The sequence below is a fragment of the Kwoniella newhampshirensis genome, chromosome 1 (assembly GCF_039105145.1).
Source record: "Kwoniella newhampshirensis strain CBS 13917 chromosome 1, whole genome shotgun sequence".
Taxonomy (NCBI): domain Eukaryota; kingdom Fungi; phylum Basidiomycota; class Tremellomycetes; order Tremellales; family Cryptococcaceae; genus Kwoniella; species Kwoniella newhampshirensis.
The window spans coordinates 1340900-1366696 of NC_089955.1; the positions used below are offsets into that span (position 1 = coordinate 1340900).

At 51.0% G+C, this 25797-nt stretch overlaps 7 protein-coding genes across 7 annotated transcripts; 4 read left to right on the top strand and 3 right to left on the bottom strand.

The window, feature by feature from the left end:
* Positions 1-207: 207 nt before the first annotated feature.
* Positions 208-3701, top strand: IAR55_000492 (uncharacterized protein; the record flags this gene model as incomplete). The annotated part of the gene is made up of 14 exons (XM_066943628.1): positions 208-379; positions 536-598; positions 886-988; positions 1132-1328; positions 1482-1675; positions 1943-2086; positions 2148-2478; positions 2532-2763; positions 2831-3030; positions 3098-3141; positions 3205-3231; positions 3295-3397; positions 3451-3520; positions 3584-3701. 14 exons carry the CDS (start codon positions 208-210, stop codon positions 3699-3701), a joined length of 1998 nt encoding a protein of 665 aa, XP_066806170.1.
* Positions 3702-4180: 479 nt separating this feature from the next.
* IAR55_000493 (FK506-binding protein 1) lies at positions 4181-5195 on the bottom strand (the record flags this gene model as incomplete). The annotated part of the gene is made up of 6 exons (XM_066943629.1): positions 4181-4203; positions 4289-4348; positions 4462-4544; positions 4782-4863; positions 4938-4998; positions 5100-5195. The coding sequence occupies 6 exons, from the start codon at positions 5193-5195 to the stop codon at positions 4181-4183; spliced, it is 405 nt and encodes a 134-aa protein (XP_066806171.1).
* A 1253-nt stretch (positions 5196-6448) lies between these two features.
* On the top strand, positions 6449-7663 carry IAR55_000494 (uncharacterized protein; the record flags this gene model as incomplete). The annotated part of the gene is made up of 1 exon (XM_066943630.1): positions 6449-7663. One exon carries the CDS (start codon positions 6449-6451, stop codon positions 7661-7663), a length of 1215 nt encoding a protein of 404 aa, XP_066806172.1.
* A 548-nt stretch (positions 7664-8211) lies between these two features.
* Positions 8212-12901, bottom strand: IAR55_000495 (uncharacterized protein; the record flags this gene model as incomplete). Its single annotated transcript, XM_066943631.1, has 11 exons — positions 8212-8278; positions 8373-9508; positions 9559-10485; positions 10542-10660; positions 10714-10770; positions 10827-10868; positions 10929-11095; positions 11162-11225; positions 11275-11847; positions 11906-12377; positions 12449-12901. The coding sequence occupies 11 exons, from the start codon at positions 12899-12901 to the stop codon at positions 8212-8214; spliced, it is 4077 nt and encodes a 1358-aa protein (XP_066806173.1).
* A 685-nt stretch (positions 12902-13586) lies between these two features.
* Positions 13587-14039, top strand: IAR55_000496 (uncharacterized protein; the record flags this gene model as incomplete). The annotated part of the gene is made up of 2 exons (XM_066943632.1): positions 13587-13811; positions 13914-14039. 2 exons carry the CDS (start codon positions 13587-13589, stop codon positions 14037-14039), a joined length of 351 nt encoding a protein of 116 aa, XP_066806174.1.
* A 559-nt stretch (positions 14040-14598) lies between these two features.
* IAR55_000497 (uncharacterized protein) lies at positions 14599-20935 on the bottom strand (the record flags this gene model as incomplete). Its single annotated transcript, XM_066943633.1, has 6 exons — positions 14599-14918; positions 14981-15416; positions 15472-15614; positions 15674-20104; positions 20165-20456; positions 20516-20935. 6 exons carry the CDS (start codon positions 20933-20935, stop codon positions 14599-14601), a joined length of 6042 nt encoding a protein of 2013 aa, XP_066806175.1.
* Positions 20936-21797: 862 nt separating this feature from the next.
* On the top strand, positions 21798-25781 carry IAR55_000498 (uncharacterized protein; the record flags this gene model as incomplete). The annotated part of the gene is made up of 21 exons (XM_066943634.1): positions 21798-21984; positions 22050-22152; positions 22232-22391; positions 22452-22592; positions 22653-22667; positions 22728-22751; positions 22801-22854; positions 22911-23027; positions 23075-23260; positions 23305-23463; positions 23518-23578; positions 23634-23674; positions 23723-23747; positions 23800-23939; positions 23993-24115; positions 24174-24945; positions 25009-25106; positions 25179-25300; positions 25404-25444; positions 25498-25536; positions 25606-25781. The coding sequence occupies 21 exons, from the start codon at positions 21798-21800 to the stop codon at positions 25779-25781; spliced, it is 2784 nt and encodes a 927-aa protein (XP_066806176.1).
* Positions 25782-25797: the final 16 nt, after the last annotated feature.

Sequence of the window (25797 nt, forward strand, 5' to 3'; positions counted from 1 at the left end):
GGTCAAGGATGGTGACAAGAAGGTTACAGTCGTATCAGAATTATTCGCCGCCACATCTATCAACTCGATTATCAGGCTCACTCTCCAACCCTCCTCTTCGCTCTGACCATCACCAAGCAACCCACCAACATTTCAGCTCATCCTGGACTCTTTCATGCATTCCTCACTTTATACAGTAGACAACGAAAAAGACCAATCTGAACGAGAATGTCAGAATCACCAGCTTCTCCGGAGATCGACGCTGCAGGTCCCTCTTCTACTACGACTACGACTACGACACTGGGGAAACGAGCTCGAAACGGTCACGAGCATGAGGACGATGATAGTATACCGGAAATGCCACCTGCTGATATGGACGATTCGTCAGATGAAGAGATAGGTGAGTTGATCTGGGCTGAGCTCATACGACCCGTCCCTTTGTGCAGACGATCTGTGACATCGGAGAGCAATCAATTGTTGCTGCAAAGAAATTGGATCGCCATCTGTGTGTGATATAGCTGGCTTTACTCATTTATTATCTGTTCTTTTGGTGTAGGTCCGATGCCGGGTGATGGTGATGTAGCTGATTCGAACGGGAGAAAGAAGAAGAAGAGGGTTGGTGAGTGATCTACTTTGAGTGGTCTACTTTGCGCTTGTATGGTTCTTGTGGACCTGGAAGCACAGACGAAGAGGTGACAGAGCCGGAAATAGGGACGGAAGAAAGGTACTGAGGGGAGAAGATCACTCCACACCATCTCAATAACAGTGAAAGATTATGATCAGGGGAAGGAGAAGAGGACTGATTCGAGTGGTCCAGTCATCAACGGTGGAAGGACTAGTTGGAAATATGGAAGGAAGTCGAGTTTCGGAGTTGCAGCTGATATTGTCTTATGCTCATGATTCCAGTCCTACCTCATGAAAAGCTTTACCTCGCCTCGTTGCCCGATACAGATCGATATTACAAGTCGTTCATGCATCGAGAACCATTGAATACGGTGACTATGACAAGGTGAGTTGGTGGATCATTGTTACGAATTCCTCCTCGTATCTCGCAAGCTATCAGGACGATGGATGATCTATCTTCGTGCCGGATCGCCTAAGAGGAGATTCAAGGCGAAAGGAACGCTAATATCAATCTCTGCGATGTGACAGGACTAACTTCGTGGTCACTACATCAATCGATGGCCATCTGAAATTGTGGAAGAAACAAGATCAAGGGATAGAATTCGTGAAGCATTATAGGGCTTCGTTGAAAGCTATTGTGGGAGTGTCGGCGAGTGACGATGGCAAGCTGTTTGCGACTGTCTCGGAGGGTGGAGAAGGAAGAGTATTTGATGTCGTGAACTTCGGTGAGTGTCTTCGAGAGCTCGCTCAGATCTGTCCCACGGTCCGGCTCGCCTCCATGATGGCACGAGTATCTCTCGTGTTCTCTCCTGGACGAGACACGACTCACACACCTGAGGGCTTTTGTCGAACAAACACTGCTGACAGGATCCCCACAGATATGATCAACATCCTCAAATTCCCTTACACGCCCAAAACATGTTGTTGGATCCACGAACCAGGAGCGGGTCAAACACTCTTAGCCGTGTCCGACCTGAACAGCCCGACTATCAGAATATACGACGGAAGAGGAGATGGAACACCGTTATTTGAGTTGGGCAAGATACATAGAGCACCAGTGCATTTGATGGTGGTGAGTGTTCTTGCTATTCCGAGAATGAAGAATGTGAATCAGGACCTGCAAGAAGGCATAACGGTGGATGCTCAGCTGCACAGGAGGAGCAGGAAAAATAGATCAGGGGTGAGGAGTCGTGGGTGGGGCATGGATATCAGAGGAGTGGTTGCACTGGAAGTGCATAGCAGCAGTCGGTCCGATGTTTGGAACGAATGGTATTTGTAGCGGAGGGAAGCAAGGGATTGCAGATCATCAATAAGCCTGGATCCCGCTGACACTACGCAGTACACCGCCAAATACGACTGTGTCGTCTCAGCTGATGAGGATGGATTTGTCGAGTATTGGCAACCTAGTGAGCCATGGGGGCTACCTAGCGTACCAGGTTTATGGCAGTACAAGTCATCTACAGATCTGTTCCATTTCAAAAAAGTAAGTTTGAGAAGCTTGTGCAGAGGGTGCTTGTAAAATACTGACCGTTATGTCTCTGCAGACCAAGACGATTCCTACGTCTCTCACATTCTCCCCGAACTCATCCCACTTTGTCACCCTTGCCCTCCCATCTCGCTCGGTCCATGTCTTCAATTTTGTCACGGGCAAACTGACGAGAACATACGATGAGTCTCTGACCGCTGTCATCGAAATGCAGCAGGCGGGGACAGCGGTGTACAAACTCGATGATATGGATTTTGGAAGACGGTTAGCGGTGGAAAGAGAACTAGACCAAAGCGAGAGTGGCCCGGGAGGGATGTTAAGAACTGCGAATGCTGTTTGGGATGAGAGCGGGAATTTTGTGCTGTATCCGACTATTTTGGGTATCAAGGGTGAGTCGCACCAGAAGCTGAGGGTCATTTTCGTGGCTGATGGACTCAAAAAGTCGTGAACACCGTTACCAACAAGGTTGCTCGTGTCTTGGGTAAAGACGAAACTCTGCGATTCTTGAATCTTGCATTATACCAGGGTGCGCCAGCAAAGAAGGGAGTCACAACACTCCAAATGGCGGCTTCAGCGAACCCACTGTTGCAAGATAAAGCTTCGAGAGACCCTCATCTGTTCGCAACAGCGTATAAGAGGCAGAGGTTCTACTTGTTCGGTCAGAGTGACAAAGAGTAAGTTCGACACTGCTGCGGCAACACCAAACGGGATGAGGCTCACTCGGGCACATTATATTGTTAGGGAGAGCAAAGGCGAACGAGATGTGTTCAACGAAAGACCCACAAGAGAGGAACAGACCGTGGCTGTACCCGTTGCGGAGACTGCTAGACCTTCGGCTACGAGATGTACCATTCACACGACGAAGGGTGATATCGCAATACAACTGTTCCCTGACGCCGCACCGAAGACTGTGGAGAACTTTATCACACATGCCAGAAACGGTTGGTTCCTCGTACCGCTCCGGGAAAACGGTGCGACCCCAAGCTGACGACACCTCACAATTCGCAGGGTATTACAACGGAACGATCTTCCATCGTGTCATCAAGAAATTCGTGAGTATAGCTGACTACTCAGGATGATACAACCAGTGGCAGACAGCTAACATCTCGTTGCAGATGATTCAAGGTGGAGATCCATTCAAAGTGAGTTTGCTTGATGCGCGCACATCAGATGGCACGCGGTTGTTGATGCCCAGGAATCTATAGGACGGTACCGGTGGTGAATCCATCTGGGGAGGGACATTTGAGGACGAGTTTTCCACCAAAGCGCGACATGATCGACCTTTCACATTATCGATGGCTAATGCAGGTGAGCAGCTAGCTTGTTGCCACTGCGGTAAAATATAGCTGACATTCATGAAGGACCTAATACCAACGGGTCTCAATTCTTCATCACTACGGTCCCATGTCAATGGCTGGACAACAAACATACGTAAGGGAGCAGTTGATTACAAGTAAAGCTCACAGCTGATGAAAGAGGGAATTGACCGCGCAGCGTGTTCGGCCGGGCTGTGGGCGGTTTAGATATAGTGACGGAGATTGAGAATGTCAAAGTGGATAAGAATGACAAGCCGTTTGACGAGATTACAATGACTAGTATAACGGTAGAGTAGGCAAAAGCGGAGTGCAGAGCCAAAAGGGAACAATGCATGACTAAGTAGTACTTGTACGATTGCACAGCTGAGCATTCATTCTTGCCATGAGGAACTGCAAGTGGTGCCGAGGAGCCTATAGGTTGATGCTTCGGAACGAAAGAGTCCCTCTGTCATGTTTGAGTGAGATTGACAACGAACAATGGCCTTTGGACTGACGGTTGGAAACACAAGTGGAAAGAGATCTTGACTAGATCCATCATGCAGGTTGAAGAATGCGGAATTCTGCATCTTCGTTCTTGTTCGTCAGCGCTCAGCGAGATGGACCATCAAGAACACTTCGGTCATGTATATCAGTTTACTTCCTCACATTCATCTCTTCTGACTACTTTACTTCATTCTACTTTTTTTTGATCATTATTCTGTCCCTTCTCGCGATCTATCTGGACTCAACCGTTCGAACACGCTCTGAACGAAATGCGCTTGGTAGCATGAACAGCTTAGTTGATCTTGAGGAGCTCGACTGTGTTGATTGCAGGAACTGTCAGCTGACAGATTCCCTTGGATTGAGGTCAACCGAGCAGCTGAGACGTTGACTCATCACTCACCTTCGAACTTGAGGGTCGAGTTGGGGGGAATGACAGGGGGGAAGCCTCGAGCACCGTAGGCTAATAAAGCGCGAGAGCGAGAGTCAAAATCAGCAAAGAGATCCTGATCTCAGGGGAAGAGGGGGAGGGGGGAAGGGCAGCTGAAAACCTCCTGTTCAATGACGAGGACTCACCGTAGTCAGGAGAACAGATGAGGTTCGCCTTTTGGCCGATGGAGAGTTGAGGGACACCCTCGTCCCAGCCCTTGATGACCTGGCTGCAAATAGCAGGGAAAACTCAAGTATCAGCGCAAAGTGTCCATATTCCCGATGCAGAGGAAACGAGAGAAGGGGAGGTGAGGTGTGAGCAGTACAGGTGCACGGGGTCGTGGGGCAAAAGTGCGCGCATCGTGACGCTCGCATTGTGTGACGAGTGATGACAGTGACTATGTCCCTCGCTCACGACCCCATCGAAAAGTGGAGGGTAGTCGGGTGGACTGGATCTCCTCACTCACCCTTGACCGATCCTGCAGACGAAGGGAGATCCTCGGTCTCGAGACGAGTCGAACTTGGAACCGTCGAGGAGGGTACCGACGTCTGAACGATCAGATGGCGTCAGCACAACTTGTCTGATCAAGCTGGGAAAGCCAATCAATCGCTGTGTCACTCACAGTGGATGGCGACCTGGTCACCAGGCTTGGGGAAAGACTTTCCGTCACCGGCAGAGATGGTCTGACCACCAAAGCATCGCATCAGTCCTTTCGCTATCACCAGAACAACTTGAAACATGTACACGTGCAGCGATGCACGTGTACGAGCGGACCCACACTCACCTCGACAGTAACACCCATTTTAATAGCTGTGGAAGTGAAGGTTCTGGTGTGAAGTGTGGATCGAGCGGTGATATTGGTCAGGAAGGATCTGAACATTGATTGTAGGCAGGTAACAGAAAGGTCAAAGGACGTGTGGAACGAGATGAATTAACTGGATGGGATTGTGGTGTGCTTGGGATGGTGACGAGGCGTGTGGAGTGAGTCAGAAATCGAGAGAGGTGGAGGCGGAGTTACATGGTCCGGGAATGTGGCACTTGGGTTTGGAGTAGTCGGTCACTGAGAGCTGACGGCTCTGTTCATTTGTAAACCCTCACAATTCGATATGGCTAACAGTGGAAGAGGGGCGGGGCGGAGAGAGCTATGCGTATTGTCACGTTCGTAGCTATTATCAAGAGCAGGACATGTGCTTAAATAACCTTGTCGAAGCACCTTCGGCAAGGCCATTAGAAGCCGCACAATCAGTGATCCCGCTTAGGAGGCAAGGCACCAAGTCAGGTCGAGCGGCAGCTGTGTCCCCAGCGATGGACGTCTGTGGTACAGAACAGGGAAAACCGGAGTTGATAGACAAGATCATTTGAAGAAAGTGGAGTTTATTTTGGCATGGCAGCTGGATACGGGATCCCGACGAATGTATTGTGATAGAGAGACGATGTGAAAGTGCTATATGGGCTGGATACATACGAGACCGAGTCCCAACACACGAACATAGTCGCTGGCTATCCATCTCTGATCTGGCATAGTCTCTATCCCCTGTAAAGTCCCTGGCAAGTGACCTGAGCGTCTCTATGAAAGGGAGGGGCTTTGAACATATCTCTCTGACAGAGAGAGACATAATCAAGTTACAGCAGTATGTCGATGCCACTGACCGCTCCCCAACCACATTCCCCGGTGTTATGCGGCGACATTGGAAACACGCGGCTGATTTTGTATGTTCATGTGTTCGTGTGTGGCTGATAATCAGAATCAAACTTGGCGTTGTTTTGTGATTCACTTTTTGATTCGACTTGCGCGACCACGTGAGATGAGGTGTAGTAAGTTATGTGTAAGTCACGTAACGTAGTGTGATCGAGTGTGACTTTGTTTGGGAGGAACGGCAAGGGGAGGGTCAAGTCACTCGTCAAGTTGGTTGATTATTTCTATTACCTTTCATCCAATCATCACAGTCACAGTCATCCTCCGTGCTACGTCTGTACTCGACCCTCCTCAGCCATCTGGGACCTTTCTTGCTAGACTCACAACCAACTCCACAATCGTCTCGATCCTCTTCTTGGGATTCCGCTTTCATCCCTCCCATAACCCTTGTCCCTGCTCTTAAGAACCCCTACCCCAACACCACTTGGACAGCAACGATGCCGGTGACCAAGAAGAAAGGCGCAATCTTTGCCATCTATGCGGACTCACCAGATCGATCAGATCCCTCGCATTTACTCCCTTCCACTTCGTCTTCATCCTGCATCAGACCTCCACCACCACCACAACATCGCTCGATGAAAGGCGGGTCAAGTTCCGCTTCTTCGCCTTCGACGACGAAGCGTACTCAGCGTAAAGCGCTTTCATCGCTCCAGCCAAAACCACTCTCGTCCGCTTCGACAACGACAACGACAACGACGATCAATCACAACCATCCGAACATCATCCAGTCCAAGTCGACTATCTCAGAACAGGAAATAACGAAATCCAAGACCAAGTCCAAATCAGTCCTCACGGTCTACTCGGACGATGTGAACCTTGTCAAACCCTCCACAGCCACAAGCACGACCACGGGCGTCAGCAGAACCTCGAGAACGAAAGAGAACAAACCTGCTCCACTTGCTCAGTCCGTGTCCCAGACACTGTCCGTGAAACGTAATCGAGATCTACTCTCCCCACTCCCTATCGAGGTTGCACCTCGTCGCATCTCCTCTCATGAGGAGAGCGACACCGTGGTGGAAGGCGTAGCGAGTGCAGTTGCGGGTGGGAGTCTGAGATCCACCAATGGTCAATCTCCCGCTAAGCGAAATCGAACGGTCTCGTCGCCTGTCAACGTCCAGAGATCTATACAACTCTCCACCATGTCTGCGACCTACGACAATGCTACGACAGACGTCGACCCTATCGATAAAGAGAATGTACCTCCTCCAACGATGGAACAAGAAGGCTCACCAGCTACCCGTACCCGATCGAAAACTCGTCATTCGTCAATCTCACAGATCACCCTCAGTCCATTACGTTTCACGTCCACCCCACAAGGGAGGAGGAGGAGGGCGGAGGATCTCGTAGGTGACGGCAGGGGTACCTTGACATTGAAGAAAGGGAGAGAACTGGCGCGAATCATGGATGCAGAGATTTTCGGTATGGTATCAATCTCGGCGGAAGCTGGAGCAGCAGAGAAGGGGAAGAAGAGGGGTGGATTACGGGAGAGAGCGGTACGACCGGATGGTGCACTCGTGGATGTTAGCGAAGCGTATGGAGCGGATGGTGTGGAACCGGAAGGATTTAGGACACAAAGAGTGAGTCGAGTCGAGGTCGAGTGGTTTCATTCTGGTAAATCATACATTGACAAAGGTCGCCCTGTACAGCGATAAGATCTTCGTATACGACTTGACGAGAGAAGGAGAGAAGTACGAAATCACGATCGAAACGATAGCGTCACAGCCGACTTGATCGAAGTATGACACATCACGATGATCCATACTCGACCTTGAGATACCCCACCACATCGACTATATAGTATACAGATACACCACTTATCATAATCTCACGTTTATGTCTATCAACCAGGTCTCTATCAGTCTCATGACGAGTAATGTCTTTTCCATACCCATTCGACACGGTCCCCTAGCACATTTCTTTCGTCACGCCAAAAAGTGTATGAATTGATATCGATCTTGGTGAAAGATGATAGGAGCGTTAGCTTCACAGCATCTGCAAATCTCACGCAGCGAAGGACCAGATACTCAGCGGTAGATTCCAGTGCAAATGATGATTCGAGTGCATGTCATTACTTGATACAGTATGTCAAGTTACATCTTCCTCTATACTACTTACAGTAGTCGAGACATGCGTACGTCCTCTATAACTTTAATCTTCTATTCTCTCGGAGTTCTATACACGGTCCTTGCCTCGCTTCGTATCAGATGTACACTGCTCCGGCAAAGATCGCCGGTCTATGATCTGATCTTCCTTCCAACAGTCTCATACTGATCGACACAACCCAGAGATATCAGCAACCGTACGCCTCAATAAAATAGAGAGCCAAACGACTTGAAGTTGGACGTGCAACAATGGACTCACCCCGCATCGTCAATCGTGCCATAATGCAGGCATCTCACTTCCCCTTTTCTCCATCTTTTCTCGCCTCCACTTGCGTCCACTTCATATCCGCTCGTCCTCTCATTGGAGATCAACGAAGAACGATGTAGCCATCCCGGTATATCTCTCAAAAACCTTCTGAAAGCATTCCGATCATTGTCTCTAAGTGAGACGGGCGGTGGAGGAGGTGCACCGATAGATAACGAGTTGGAGACGGGCATATGTGTTGGGGATGGATGAGGAGGCGATTGTCTGTCAAGATGAGGTGAATGATGTGCTGAAGCAGAATTGGAGATGACAGGAGAGATACGGTTCGGATGAGGAATGTGTTGAGAGATCGTCCTCGTCCTCGCTGCCGACAAGAGTTTCATTTGATTTTGTCTCAAACTGGCCGTCGCCGATCCCGTAGCAGGCGATGATATGTCTCCACCTGCACTGCCCTCTACCTCTTTTTCAACACTGCCTGGGAGGAGAACGCTTTGACCGTCCGAGTGACTTCGAGGACGCTTGTTTGCGAGAGTCACCCTCAGCCGGTCTCCAGGTGGGGATCGGACATCACCAAATCTGATGTGTTCATTGGACGATTCGTGGTTAGAATGGCTGGAAGTCGTCCCTAGAGCCGACCCAGAGAACGATCGGACAGTAAGCTTGGCGGGACTAATGTTGCCAGATTTACTGATGGGGTAGATAGGGTGACTGCCTTTGCTACGTAAGGGCGATCGAAGGGAATATCCTGTCGATCGCCTCGGCGATGGGATCAGCCCGCCCGGAGGTTCCTGTCCGCGGTCCAGACCGGGAGAGTGATTGGGTGAGGTGGATAGGTTGTTAGTCGTAGGAGACATAGTCGTCTCCGCCACGCTCGCTCGATCAGGATGTATAGCCGGAATGTCGTCAACCTGCTGCACCCGTACAGCAGTACGGTCCGCGGTGGATGGTTCCATCGAGGTTGTTCTTCCCATCTGCAGCTTCAAGTGTCCGCCCAGATTGGAAAAGACAGTCGAGAGTCGGTGGAAAGGTTTGTCCCGATCTAGAGAGGGATGGACCAGATGCGCGTCCGCTAGATCTGAGTCCGGCTCCGGATCAGGTTCGACATGTGCCTTCCACAGGACTCGATCGCACTGAACATAGACATCAGTCATTTGTCGACCCGATCCGTGTCGTTACTCACCCAACTCGGAACTCTTTGCTTTTTAGAGGTATCGTACACCCCTTCCCTGTCATCAACTTCTACCCTCGCATCTTCCTCTTCCAGATGTTCATCAACGCCTTCCCTCACTGATTTCGTCGAGACTGTCCTCTTGAGGAGGGTTAATCGACGCGCCATACCCCGTCTTTCGCCTCTAGGAGGAGAGCCTGCCCCAATCGTATCTTCCGACCGGACAACAGGAGGAGATAGTGTCACGTCCCCGGTGGCAGTCATATCCGCTACGGTGTTGAATCTTCGTTCAGGCGATGCGATAATTGGACTTTGACTGTTCTCCGGCGTACTTGGTCGAGGAGGTTGGGCCTCGTCATCTTGGTCCATTCGAGTCGAAGCGAAAGAAGACATTGATGTTCGTCTTGAAGACGGATCGAATTCGTTCGAATTCCAATTCCGTCGTAAAGAAGGTTTTCGCTTAGTACTCGAATGCCTGCGTACTCCTCTTTTTGCAGGAGAGGGAGTTAGGATCCCGTCCATTTTGACTAGACCCAAGAAGTGTCTCGTCTTTTCCTTGATGACGACTTCGAAAGCACGATGCCTGTGTTGGTTTGTATTCGCCTTCAGCACCTCATCACAATCATCGTCACCGAAATCGGTTCCAGCCGTGGAGGTATACCGACTTGAATCGAAAGACCGTCGTGACATAGTGGCATCTTCATTCGTCGAATCGTCGTCGCTTCCGATAGGTAGTAGACCATTGATGCGAGACCGGTCTAACGAATCGTCATCGTCGCCTAGCACGATGTCATGGTGGTCATCTTCGGGAACGTGCGAGAGAGTTTGCTTGATAGTAGCACTGGCTGGCAGCTCGTTACCAGCCGCGGACGTGGAAGACTTCCGTCTCCTCATACTGCGTCGACGATCCCGGTTGGTTGCACGAACAGACTTCCACACCTAAAATGGTATAAATCGACGATACTCAAACTGGCTGGGCGGAACAATTTACTCACATCGTACTTGAAAGTACATGGAAAGTCGATAGGACCTTCTTCGAAGCCAGGAAACGGGTTGCTCTCAGGATGCTTCATAGCTAATTTGAGTTGATCCCACATGAGCAGCTCTGCGTACTCTGCCAGATTCGTCAGTACGGTCAAGAAAAGCTATGGCAGCAGTACGACTCACTCTTCTGCTCAATTAGCCAATCCGCATGCAGTCTTGAAAGCTCCAGTCGGAAGTTGACTGTGATGAGTGTCAGCGCCTGCGAGTGCCGGTCACCAATCGCCGTTTGAACTCACGGTCTCCACACCAGAAAACAGTGTCGAAGCGCTCAGTTATGTCTATGGATCACCTTTATATCAGCTCGCGCTACCTTGAAAGTGACATCTATCGGTACTGACCTTCTGCTGTTGCTCTTGGATCATCTGTTGGCAAAAAGCAATCTAGTCTCAGTTCGGCTTTGATCTTGGCGATATTGGCGAGTCGTGCAGCTTGTCGGTTTGTGTGCGCAGCAAGGTGAGAGTTGACGAATAAGAATCGGTGCTCGGCTAGTTTGAGACTTATTCCGCTGCAATGAAAAGGCTCCGTTAGTTAACAGATTGTAGTCAATACTTGAAGCGTAAAGAAGACGTACATCCCCCCTTTATTGCCCACTCGACCACCCGCCAGGCCCGCGGTGACAAAGTCTTTGTCGACCCCTACGGTCATTCGTTAGCGTTCGAATCTTTGATCGACGAATTCTCTCACCTTGTATCAGATGTTCGCACCCCTTATATACGTATACCGAAAGGTACATTCCCAACAACCGTTCCTTCGCGACATGGATATAGCTTCCATTCCCCCCTTTTGATCTTTCGACCTCGTCTACCGGTATGACAATCTCTGGTCGTTCGAGTTTCGGCTTCACAGGCTGGGATGCAGCTTTTGGACGGTGAAGTGCTGTTACATTTCTATCATCGTCTGAGGAGTCGTCAATCCTGGCATTGTGTCCCGCTGCCTCCTCTCTGAGATCCTGATCCCCTTCTCCTGAGTCAGACGACGATGACGATGAAGATTGACTGGATCCAAAGGACGACTGAGATCGAGCGAGTGGAGATGCAGAGAGATGAAGATGTGAGGGACCGGGCGCTAGCTTCTGAGCCGACATAGGGGTGGTAGGCGTGACGGGAGCTGAAGCTGAGCGTAACAGGGATGGCTGCGTAGGGTGGGGCGGGGCATGAGAGGCTTGATTGGGGAAGAGCGGAGAATCACGTGAAATAGGCGAGAGCGAGCCTAGCACCCCTTCTGGACGATTAGTGGCGTTCGGTCCGCATAAGTAGTCTGTGGGTGCCAATTGCCATCAGCGACTACGATATATCCTGTCCAAAAAGTCACGTACCATCCAACATCTGGCTCCATCCTTTAGATGTTTGTGTGTGACGATGCAGGAATGGTGTGTGGGGAGTCATCGGACTGCCTGCTCTTGCCGTCTTGGCCGCTTCGCCATCATCATCTCGGTCTTCGTCTTCAGTCTCCCCGAGGTTCGGTGACCTCAGACCTGTTGCTTCTTCGTCTCCCTCCTTCTCTGGCACATCAAGATGATCTTCCTTGCCACGATCCTTCTCCTTTTCCTTCTCCCTGTTCCTTTCCTTCTCCTTCATTTCTCGCTTGTGCCTCAAGGTCACCCCTTTCATCAATCCACCGCCTAGACCTCGAGGAGCTCCACTGGGAGTCGGACATTCCTGACCAGCTACGACAACGATGTGGTATGGGTGAGCGTTCTCAACAGGCAGTGTTGGGACGCCCGGAGACGGCGATGGCGGTTGATATGGTGGGACATGACCCAGAAGAACTGATAAGTCTCCTTTCGGCTATGTGAATCGAGGATAGAAATCAGCATTACGGACGTGAGCATCTGAGCATTCCGAGATCGATCACATACCAACGCATCGCCCATGTTCCATGTGACCACCAAGACTTTTATCGCGTCCCTCTCCTTCTTTGGCGGAATGACTACAGCCGGACTGACTTCATTATGGTGACCTCCATCAAAGACAGGATACGTAATCGACCTCGAAACTTCTTCTCCACCTCCCAACCCTCCTGCGCTCTCTTCCCCAACATCCCTCATTGCCTCAGCGCCATGACTGTGAGGTCTCTGTTGCGCATTTCGAGAAAGGGACGAAGGTCCTGCTTCTGCACTTACATCGAGGTTGGTAGCGTCGGGCGTGAACAATGCATGCAATCGTGTCCGTACTCTTGATGTATCTGGTGCGGACGGGTCAACAGGACGTTCATTGCCCTCACCTGTCGTCGCCATGGTAGTATTGGGCGGTGGTGCTGGCGACAAGGGAGGAGAGATTGTACGTCGAGAGAGATGGAACAACCGGGTCATTGTTGTTATCATCCGACCTGCGCCAACAGGAACTAGTCAACTTTGTCTCGTCCTGCTCTACCAGAGCATGACATTCATTGCGAGTAGAGAGATGCACTCACGGGTACGACACAGTGCTTAAAGAGCATCGGTACGAGTGGACAGATGGTTGATCGTGAGAAGATTGTCCGGTATACATCCACGACCCCGCCCCCTACTTCAAGCCTGGATGATACTGAAACGGACACCGTACCTCTCCTTTCTCCACTGTATTAAAAGGTGTCAAGTCCTTTCTCGTTCGTGTCGTTCGGTCGTGAGTACAAGTACGTCGTGAAGCAGCTGATGATCACCGCATGATTATCCCAAGGGGTACCATGAAGGTAGTTGTCGAGTTACAAATGAGCTGTGCAATGAGAATGTCGATCAATCAGTGTCTTCGTTGTTGTTGTTGTTGTTGTTGTTCCTCTTCTGGTCTTTTGCAATGGGGGATGATGAATCTTGAGGATGGGATCAAAAGTGTCTCCCTTCAGGGTCATCTGATAGGCACAGAATCACACGTTTCAAATCAATAACAGTGGTTATTCAATCACAACAACTTTCTAATTCGGTTTCATGATGCACTCCGCTCCTCGCCCACCTTATCCTGTCCTAGTCCACCAAACCGTGTATGGAAAGCATAGACAAGAGCCGACACTCTCATTCCAATATGTCCAGGTCCGACTCATCATCAATCAAGGAGGCAATGTCCTTCACTTCAGATAAAGAAGAAGAAGAAGTGGGAGACGACTCGATCCTGCCAAAAATCACATTCGCGCCTCCCCCGCTTCGACCTCTATCTCCCACCAAGCTGTACCTCGCGTCAGCTTGCATGGGGATCATCTCCCTGCTTTCCGCACTGCTCGGCATCTCATTCTTCTTTTGTCCCGATCATGTAGGTCGTAGCCCCGTCAACAGGACTTGGTTCTGGGACAAACCCCCACCATCGTAAACAGGTGCAATCCCCATACTGATGTATCTCGTGTCACCTACGCAGATCTGGTATATCCGACCCATCTGTCACGATACACATTACAAGTACTTGTTCCCTCTCCTCGTCCCTGTGACAGCCTGGTTCGCTATCGCCAACTGGGTAGGATGGGAGTTCTTCCGATATGCCTAGATGAGATCTTCGAAGACCTGACCAGTATCGACGCGATCGACGTCGATATGAGCCGCAGAAGAGCGATGTATCATCGTCACCGTCCTCGATCGACTAGCCAGCCGACCCATATACATGTTGGTCAGCTTCGACCAGCAACTCTGGTCTTCAGGCCTTGTAGGAATACTTGGTCGAGATAGGGACGACGCTTGTGCTTGTTGATCAGCACCGCGCGGTCAGTTTTTCTCAAAACAGGCATGGCGAAAGTAGTTAATTGCACTGACGACCTCTTTGACAGGCCTCGAGCAGTTGATCGGTTCGCATGGAGACACGCTTGTAAGTCTCTGCCCAAACCGAGAGCTCATTGAGCCGGGCATCAGTCACGAAACAAGCCATGAGTCGATTTGTAGTCACCGCCATCGCCCATCTGCCAACGGAGCTTTGATAGCTTCGACCGATACAATCACATTTGCAATATCCGTGTATAAGCACTGTATGAATATATGTGTATATGAGTACCTCCCAATGCACATGACCAAATCAAAACCGAGTCCAGCAGACAGTGAACCCCTTCCGTTCCCTATGATACTCTCCTGACCGAACCTTCAGCCGCGCTAACAGGACTCATAGCGCCTTCCCTATGTCCCATAGCAGATTGTGACCTTTCCCTTTCCCTCTTCTTGGCAGTTGAGAAGATACTCTCTCCATCGCTTTGATAGGTCATACCTACAGGGACGGGAGGTGGTTTCCTCATCGTTGCATTGGACGTTCGTCTTGATTTCAATGACCAAGCTCGCGTTGAGGGTGTCTGAGATCGAGCAGGTGTACGCGGTACGTTTGGTGGATCTTGATGATCATGTGTATGATGATGTCCAACAAGATGTCTACCATCACAGCAAGCTATCACATCCAACAATCAGTCAGGGACGGACTAAATCATCGATCTCGACTTTACAACTCACCTCGTACGTTCTCCAAACCCTCGAAGGAGGTATCCAGATCGTCGCCATCATCGCGTGACACCAAGTCAAAGTCATCCGCGATCGGTGCCCCCTTATAGGTTCCCTTGTACCTGTGACCACCATGTAGCGGTTGAGGAACCTCGTGGCGTCTCAAATAGTCGTAAGCGGCTGTTCCCGCCCTTTTGCCCATAGTAGACCCAGGTCGGACTCCCATGGCAGATTGACTTCGCGCAGCCTTGGGAGTGACACTATTCAAGGAGCGACGGTCAGAAGTGAATGATCGAAGGGACATTGGAGACTTGTGGGCCGTAGGTAGTCGACCTTGTTCGTCAACCCCCATTGTGGACAAAGCCGTTCGGGAAGTGTTGTGTCGAACCGTTGATTCAGCCAGTCCGGTCGAACCGCCGTTCTGCTGCTGGAGCAGGAATTGCAGGGCCTATGAAGGGACGGCATCAGCTGGGTCTCAATCCAGATGCTACGTATTGACTTACAGTCATCCACAGATCGTGACGCTCTTTGTTCGGCGCCGTAAATTGTATTTCTCTTCCTGGTGTGGCAACGATAATGCTCTTCGAGAACAAGCCAGGCGGCTGGACATTGGGATCATCCATAGACCTCACACTTGAGATGAAAACTGCAATCATTATATCGTTAGACGTGCCTTCCAAAGCGAGCCCTCGCAATGCGACCTACCACTCTTCGCTGAGCTCTCCGATGTCCTGCTGCTTCCTGGATCTTCTGAACTCCAATACAAAGTCTTGGTATAGGGGTGGACCCAGAAGAACCTCGGATGTCTGTTCGAGCTCTGCCCTTTGCCGACGGTCCGTCTCGTATACTTGTGCAGATATTCTCCAATCATGGTCTGAGTGATCGCATGAATGGTCGAGGGGTCCGTTGAACCGTGCGTCGGCGCATTCGCGGCAATTTTAGGTGCCGTATCAGCGTAACTGTCGAAAGAGGATAAGGAAGGGTTGCGGTCATGCATATCGAATTGATCTTGCTCTTCTCCAGAGATGATACTGGAACTAGCAGATGCAGCCGAGGGAATGACCTTGTGCGCCCTGCGTCTAACGCTATCACGAGATTTGAGCCAGGATGGATCGCGCTCTTTTGCCGGAGTGCTATGGGCAGTCTGTGAAGTCCTGAAACTGCTTCGCGATGGTTGTCTCGAAGTCGATGAAGGTGGCGGCATGTCGCCTGAGGCCACACGAATAGCGGTCGCTGCCGACGATGGAGCTGTACGTGAGATTCGTCGATTGCTGCTCATCTGCAGCACAGGAGTGGATGCACGATTCAGCAAGTCATCGGGAGGTGGCGAAGTAGGTCGAGGAGGTGGACCAGTCGACATTTTCTTGGTGGCACTGGCAGGAGGAGGCATGGTAGGTGGTGGAGGAAGATTCATGGTGGGTGGTCTTGTTCTGTCGGGCACTGCAGATTCAGTTGGTGAGATTGGCGGAAGGCCATCGATCGTGACAGGGGAACCGAGCTCCTTGTTCGTGGGTAGGCCAGAGGTTGTCAAAGCAGCCAGATTGTCCGCTGACATTCGTCGACCGTTCCTGTTTCCGAACATGCTGGGTGCAGGAGGGGCCTTGAGGAAGTCGTAATCAGTTCCAGATGTGACACGGAAAAGGCTCATATCGGGAGCAGGGCCGCGAAGAGGCTCGGACAGATTGCTTGTATCGTTCTGACCAGCCCTGGTAGCGGGTACAGGAACTTCGATAATTCTCTCGACGATCCGCTCGACTTCCACGGGTATCTCCACCCGCCTCTCCACGATACGTTCAACTTCAACGGGGACTTCAACTCGTCTCTCAACGATGCGTTCGACTGGGACTTCGACTAGTCTTTCAACGATCTTCTCGACTTCCACAGGAATCTCAACTCGCTGGTCCACGATCTTCTCCACAATCCTCTCGATCTCGACTGGCACCTCAACGCGCACTTCAACGATCTTCTCTACCTCCACAATCTTCTCCACGATCTTTTCCACCTCTACGATCCTGTCAACTGGTACTTCGACAATCTTCTCAACCTCTACTTCCTTGATGACCTCCACAATCTTCTCGACAATCTTCTCTACTTCCACTTCGCGGATGACCTCAATTTCCTTGGGTACCTCGACGATCTTCTCGACGATCTTCTCCACTTCCACCTCTTTGATGACTTCGACGATCTTCTCAACAGGCCTGTCAACTTCGACAATCTTTTCGACAATCTTCTCCACCTCGACAATTTTCTCGATTTCCACAGGTACTTCCACAATCTTCTCCACAATCTTCTCAACAATCTTCTCGACCTCCACCTTGACGGGTACCTCAACCCTCTTCTCTACCTCTACGATCCTCGTTACGATCTTCTCCACCTCGACCTCTTTCGGGACCTCCACGATAGTGGGGATTTCGACCCGTTTTTCGACCTCCACAATCTTTTCTTCGATCTTGGGTACTTCGATGATTCGTTCAACTTCGACAATCCTGTCTACAAGCTTCTCGACCTCGACGATCTTTTCGATTTCTACGATCTTCTCGACTGTGACAGGTACTTCCACTCTCTTCTCGACTTCTACAATCTTCTCAACTTCCACGATCCGATCTACCGGGACTTCGACCCGTTTTTCGACCTCTACGATCTTTTCGACCTCGACGATACGGTCAATAGGGACTTCGACAATCTTCTCAACTTCGACAACCTTTTCGACCTCGACAATCTTCTCGACCGGGACTTCGATAGTCTTGACGACAGGGATTTCGACAATCTTTTCGACCTCGATGACCTTCTCGACGATTTTCTCGACCTCGACGGGGACTTCCACAATCTTCTCAACGATTTTCTCGACCTCCACAATCTTCTCAACTTCGATCGGTACTTCGACGATTTTCTCGACTATCTTTTCGACCTCGACAATCCGGTCAACTGGAACTTCGACCCGTTTTTCGACCTCGACGATCTTTTCGACTTCCACAATCTTTTCGATTTCGACTGGGACCTCGATTATCTTCTCTACTATCTTCTCAACTTCGACAATCTTCTCGACCTCAGTAGGGACCTCGACAATCTTTTCGACTTCAACGATTCGATCGACTGGGACCTCTACGATCCTCTCCACAATCTTCTCGACCTCGACCATCTTTTCCACCTCAACAATTCGGTCGACCGTAACCTCCACGATCTTCTCTACCTCTACGGGGACTTCCACCCTCTTCTCCACCTCCACAATCTTCTCAACTTCTACGGGTACTTCCACAGTCTTCAGGACCTCTACGATTCTGTCCACTGGTACCTCTACAATCTTTTCAACCTCCACAATCCTATCCACTGGCACCTCGATTATCTTCTCCACCTCGACGATCTTTTCGACGGGTACTTCGACGATACGTTCCACTGGCACAATCCTGTCCCGACTTTGCATTTTGTGAGCCTGTTTCGCTGCCGCCCAACCACCAGCGGTAGCACCGGCAATGCCTAGCGCAGGGAGTCTGATCGTTCGTTCGCGTTCCCGACCGTCGTCAGAGTCTTCGTCCGCGCTGGATTCTGCGGGCCAGTCTTGACCAGTCTGGTAAGCCTCGGTATCGGTCGGTAATTCGGAGTGGGATTGTGAAGGTGTGAGAGTTCCGACAGTCTCCCGAGCATCATCATACTCGGTCTCACCATCGCTTGTGGTGGACATGCTGTCGTCCATGGAGTCGGAACGAGGGAAAACGTTCTGAAGGCGACTTGGCATTGGGAGATGAACATTTGTCTTGGTTGGCGTTGTTTCGCCTGCGATGTTGGGCGATGATGGCTCAACGTCCAGAACAAGTGATTCACCCATGATGGATCGCTTAGGCGTCTGAAGCTCCCATCCGGTGACAGAAGACTGACTAGTAGCAGCTGTGAGCAGTTGAGGAGGCTCAAGAGTGGAGTCGGTGCTCTCAGAGGTGGGAAGTTGAGTCGATGGGACGATAACTATCTCTGGTTCCCAGTCGTCGGTCATAATTGCGGCGTCGACATATTCCACAGCCGGCGCAGAGACAGTGTCCGATCCAATTTCATCCGCGAGAGCGGTACTAGGACCCATGAAGCTGGTACGATGAAAACTATCGGTAGAGGACGCGAAAGAGGGCGAGCCCTGCGAGGTAAGCGACTCCATGGAGTTGTCCGCATTGTCGAGCGCTCTAACAAGGGTCTCACCATCTCCGCTAGGTGTCGACGGTGCTGGGCTTCCTGATACACCTCGTGTTCGGAGAAGGTCAGGTGTACCGGAACTGGCCGAGTTGAAACTTTTGTCCCCAGGTGTGCTGCTGAGACCAGATGGGACACGATTGAATCCAAGCTTTCGTCCGATACTCGCAGCGAAGCCTCTACCACGTCCCCCTCGTCGACCTCTAGTCGAACCTTTCCCGCGACCGGATACTCCGACCGTCAAGTCGTCTTCATCCCACTCGCCTCCAGGTGTCCGCACACCGAATTCATCCAGCTTTGTGACTGTATCCGATCGAGGTCTCTCTCGTTCTTTTCTCAGGATTTGGATTTCCCTTTGAGCCTTTGCAAGATTGTCACGAAGCTCGTCGATCTCGTTCACATACATCTCACCCAGTGGTGACCGAGGGAATGGCTTGGAAGGTGTTGGGTTAGGCGAATCGAAGTCTGATTCATACAGTTGTGAGGGTGAAAGGGCGTTGTCATTGGCATCAAATCCTGGTCCCCGCTTCGTGGGGCTTGAGTTGCCCTTTCCAGCGGCGAAGACATCAACGTCTTCATCATCTTCAACATCGTTTGGTCCAAGCATACCAGGGCTAGCGCTGAGACCCCTGGAAAGTCGGCCCCTACCGGCGCTGACCCGTCGTTGTCGTTCGACGTTAAGCTCACCCAGTAGATCGCTCTTATCTCGCTGAAGGCCGGCAGTGGTCTTCCTGAACTGAGCCATGTCCGTTTCATGCTTGACCTTGAGTTCCTCAATAGCCTGAGCGTTCTTCTCTGCGTCGGTTTTATACGACTCCGCGGCTTCTCGAGCAGACACCAGCGTCTTAGCGAGACGAGCATGTTCGGCAGAGGACTTCTTGAGCTGATCTTGCACATCGGTCAACGACGAGCGAAGTTCCTGAAGGTTGACTTCAAGGTTCCAGTTTTCCTCTTTGTATCGATCTGACAGGGGCGATCAGCTTCGAGGCACATGGTTTTATTGATGCGTGTAAGCAGACTCACCGACATTACTCTCAGCAAAACGCACAGCACCGAGGATGCTCTGCTTTTCCGCTTCCCAGCTTTCCTTTTCTTCCGAGTGTTTATCGATAGTCCGATCTCTCTCTCCAAGTAGGGTCTGGAGTCGCCTGACCTCGACTAGCAGGTTCTGGCCAATTTCAGTTGCAAATTCCATGTCTAAAGTCCGATGCTGAGCATTACGCTGACGACGAGTGAGAGCGCTTGGAGCAGCGGGTGTCGTTGATTTCGTCGGCGATGCGACAACTACATTTGTCGGTTCGAGACTTTCGGGCATCTGCACACATCCAATATCAGCAAGTGCCGTCCGAATGACAGCGGGAAGAGGTGACTTGCCTTGCCTCCTAGTTCTCGCATCATACCTTCGTTCTGGTCTTCCCAATTTCTCATCGCCTCATCTAGTCCTTTCAATTTCTCCTTTGTCTCTTCTCCAATATCTTCCCCATCCTCGGCAGCAGCGTTCTCGAACTCTCTTATCCTTTCTTCCAGCTCTTGCTGCTGCTTCACCATCTCCTGACCCATCGTGCCCAGCATCTGCAGCTGCGAGCTCTTCTGTTCTAGAAGGAGCTGTAGGTGCTCACGAAGGGCATCGGCGGTGAGTTCAGGCGACGGTTGGCGACGTGGTGGAGAAGGCGTGCGGTCCATCGCTGCGAGTGATCGGGATGAAGGAGGAGCAGGCAGAGGATGCTTGAGATTCGGTCGAGAGCGTTGCCGAGGGATGGCACCTAGCCCAGGACCTGCGAAAGGGTCGTCCATGATGCCCGGTGTCTGACCGGAGGATATATGTGGATCGAAAGCAGTACAAGATGTCCGTCCGCCGCTGATGAATAAGGCAGTCAGCGATCGTAACCTGGAGCAGATCCATTGTCGTACCAGAACGTACTGATAGTCGAGTCGTGAGTCGCAATGCAGGATATAGAGTGACTAAGGGATCAATTGAGGAAGTCAGTGCACCGTTCAAGACGAGGGCAATTCGCAGTGGTGATTGGAGAGAAGAGCAGAAGAAGCTTTAGACACAGTGTGTTGACTGACGCTCGAGCCCTCACACCAAGTAGACGACGGCTGCTAGCTCTGTCGCCAAATTGTGTTTGACACTCACTGGCTATTGCATTCGTGGCCCTCAGCTCCGGAGGAGTGATTGCTTGTCCTTGTCGAGCGCTGCCTTGAAGCCCGCAGTGGAATGAAGCCAAGCAAGATGCGCAATGTCACCTGGGTTTGTTGATCCGATTCTGAATGTGGAGAACAGTTTGTTATGCTGTTTACCACATCCCGTTCCTGGAATTTACAGAGTGTGTACGTACAACGGCGCGCGCGCGTATGGGGAATTTGCGTGCCTAACTGGAGTGACCTGCCCGTGGGATGGCGGCGAGGACCGCGACTGTTTTGAGTGGAAGGTGATGTCAACCTGCATTTGCATTCCGAATTGACTATCCCGATCATCTCTCTCATTGATTATGTTGTTGCCATGCGACCCACCACAAGATCTTGGCGACAACCCCTTGCACTACGTACGGACGTACTTCTTGATGTCATGAAGGAGAGATAATACTGGAAGACCGAGCACTCTTCCTCTGCACTCTCACCGCTCGTGTGGTCTGACCCTTCCTCGCCAGTCGAGATGCAGATGGCAACTCTCTCACGAGCGATCACCTTACCCAGCTCGACCCCTGCCGAACAACCATATCCCAACCTCGTCAACTCGACCCAATACGCAAGGAACAACTTTCGACCGACAAAGAGAGAATGGAGAAGAACGATCTCACCTCAAGAATCACCTTCGGCCTTGCAGCGGAATTTGAAGAAGTGTGAGTGGACCGTCCCATGAATGGTAATTTTAGATCCCAGGTACTGACGCTGGTTTTGGTCTCAGATTTCGGACACGACAATTTCCGTCATCCACAGCTGGAAATATGTACCGACTCTCTGCGAGGCTGCGATCTGATCGTCGTAGCACCGACCGGTCTCGGTAAATCGTGAGCTGCGCTATCCGACAGTGATTTTCACAAACTGGGGCAACAAAGCTGACTCATTGTACTGGTGAACAATCAAAAGACTCTGTTTTCAACTCCCAGCAATCACTATCGAACACGGAGTGACTATCGTGGTGTCACCTCTCAAGGCGCTCATGCACGATCAGGTCAAAACGCTACAGGAGAAAGGCATCAAGGCCGTCCAGCTCAATGAAGACAGTCCGCAAGAGGAGAAAGATGAGGTACGATCGATGTTTATCTTCTTGCAAATGGGATGTGCTAACCCGTACTCTCGGTTTCAGATCAGGCGACAGATGAAGATGGGTCATCCGGAAATACGGCTGCTCTACCTCACACCCGAGATGCTGTTGAGCCCTAGACAAAGGCCCATGTTCGACATCTCATATAGACAGAAACAAATTGCGCGGCTGGTTGTAGACGAGGTACGTTGTATGTCTCCTGTATGAGGTAGCGATGAGCTGATTTCTCCTCGCTATGTCCAGGCCCACGTAATCACTGTATGTTCATTCCTGATACACGGACGACTCATGCATACTAACGAATTTGTGCTCGAACAGGAGTGGGGCAATAGCTTTCGCGGGGTAGGTCGTGCTCTGTTCCATGCGGTAAAGGCTGCTGACTATTTCACAGACTTATCGGGAGCTGGGCGCTTTTCGACAGCGATATATTGATATACCCATCACCGTGAGCACCATCTTCTCTTCCGCCACCTTGGTGCTGACTGTAGGCCTGTAATCAAGGCTCTCACTGCTTCTGCGACGCATGAAGTCAGGAAAGACATCATTCAGAGCCTTTGTATCAGGAAAGGGTATGGACAATGGGTCATGCCATTCAACAGAAGAAACCTGTTCTATGAGGTAGGTCCCACGATCACTCTCGAGCACTAGAGCTGATCATTCTCTAGGTCCGATACCAGGGTGGCGGGAGCGGCGCCGATGACGAGGCAGAGGACATTCCGCCTTACGACAAGGTGGAAGATATTGCCAACTTCATCGAAAATTATCGCCCTCAGGCCGACAAACGAAATCGAGACAACGGCATCGATCGTCCGTGTGTCACTGGGGTGGTCTACTGTCGAACGACTCGGGCGGTGAGTTCGCACGTTTAGCATGTACTGTAAATCTATACTGACAGCAAAGACAGTGCTGGGATGTGGCTGAGCGTCTAAGCAAGCGAGGAATCACGGCTCGACCCTTCTATAAAAGCCTTAAGAAGTGGGAGAAGGATCATGCAATGGAAGGATGGAAAGATGGGACGATCGAGTGCATCGTGGCGACGATCGCTTTTGGAATGGTGAGCAGACCTGTGTCCATCTTGAACATCCGGTCGCTGATTTACGCTGGGTAGGGTATCGATCAAACCAATGTCCGTTATGTCATTCACTATGACATGCCTAAGACCTTTGAAGGTAAGAGTTGATTTCTCATCGTAACACGTCTTGTGCTGAACATACATCGATCCAGGCTATTATCAGGAGACTGGCCGAGCCGGTCGAGATGGCCATGTGAGTGAACAAATATGTCTGTGAAAAATTGTGCTAATATGCTACAAGATCTCTCACTGCATCATGTACTACTGTAAGCTGTCCCAATCATATTGCTAAGTATGGACGCTGATCAGTACGATCAGCACGAGAGGACGCCGCTAAGCTTCGCGGTCTGGTTGATCAGGAAGTGGCAAAGCAGCGCAAGAAGCAGTTCCGGGCAGCAGAAGACGAAAGTGTCGAGGACTTTTCTCCCAAATCGTCATCTTTGGATAGCTTCAAAGCGGTAGGTGGCTTAGTTGCGTGTGGAATTTCTATAAGGCTCATGTGGGTTTACAGCTACAATTCTATGCCGAACGAGCAGGGAAATGTCGTCATATCGGGATCTGCAATTACTTTGGCGAGAAGATCGACGATGCAAACCCCAAAGTGAAGAGCGCATATTGCATGGACATGTGCGATGTAAGTGGCCTCACAATGCATCAACTTTACGTGTTATCAATGCTGAAGGGCATAGTAGGTCTGCAAGAACCCAGCAGCTGTCGCCATGGCCGCATTTCGCTTGACCGAGGGGGTTCCGACTGCTTCCCCAATCGTAGAGGACGACATCGAGATACTTGACCTTCCAGTCGAAGGGCCAGGTGCCCCTTCTTCCGAAGTATCGATTCCCAATACTCTGTTGGAATTTCATGGCGAGGATGGCTTCGTGTTCAGCGACGGGGAGGACGATGGAGAGGGAAAGCAAGCAACAGTCGACGCAATGCCTTCGTGTCTCAAATCGCCCTGCCACTATCCACAGATGGCAGGTGGCACCACTACACTGCCCTCGCCAAGGCACCATTCCCCACTCGTCCCTGCGACCAGCAGTCGGGTCTCTTCCGCGCCGACGTCTGCCCCGGCGTCAACTCACAAGACCTCATCTACGCCAGATACCATGAGTCGCCTACCTAGTGCTCCGACCTCAGCCAACAGATCTGCCAGTAGGACCATCGATAATACTCCTCGCCTTGAACGGCACTTATCAGCCGAACGGCCCGTACGCATACTGCAAATCAATTCCGCTGTAGCACGAGGTGACCCTGAACTCAGTATAATTGCACAGAGTAAGCGACACAGGGAAACATCACCCGGCATGATCACACCCGCAAGAGGAGTGAGATACGTGAATGATTCAGAGGAAGGAACAGGGTCGGAACTGAAACTGACCAAGGAGCAGAGAATGAAAGCGGAAAGAACGTTGATGAGTGTGGATCCAGTCCGCGGATCGGGACCTTTCGCTTTCTATGACAATGGTACGTCCAGCCTTTGCCTCCTCTACCGATGTAGACGTGCCGTTGAATCTTGCCCGTTTTCAGTGACACCTCTCAAATATCGCAAGGTGTCTTCTGGTGGAGAGGGCTTTAAGCCTCCAATGATAAAATCGCCTAACAAAGTCCGATGTGGTCTAATCACCGTGCGTGCAGCTTTCGGATTGGCTTAATCCCACCAATCATACAGAGAGCTGATAATTTTGGTCCATTCCTAGAAACCGGCAAGAGATACGGCAGTGATCGGCATGACGGAGGCCCTGAAAGGCGCGTTGGGTCATGGCGACTTGGCGAGAAAGGCGTTAGCAGCATTGGGCAGGACAGAAAACGGGAGTAAGCGGTGAGTGAATGACATTCTGCGTGTGGAACCGTTATTCGTCCACGATCGCCCGGCACGCGATATGGAGGATGAGCGATGCTGATGCCCGATTCGGAATTGACAGCAAGAAGATGTTGATAGGCGTGGCAAGAACGCTAGAGCGAGGTGGGTCACTTCGTGGCTGACTAATCACAAATTTGAGCTCACGTGTTGTCAAGACATCGCCGACACCTCACGAAATGATCCCACGGGTTATGGTAAGTTTCCTCACTTATCTTCAGAAGCGATCATAGCTGATCGCAGACTGGCGGTTCGTATTCATGTAGCTCGACGGATCACAGAGTTCAGAAAAGCCACTAAAGCCCTTAGGAGCGAAGAAGTTGTGGAGGCTATTGTCAAGGGCGACTTGGACGGTTTTGACGATGGTAGTGAAGCAGTGGGTCATCTGAAGAAGCTGGAGAGGGTTTTGAGGAGTTATGTCCCGGAGATAGAAGCAGCCTGAGTGAGATTAAGAGATG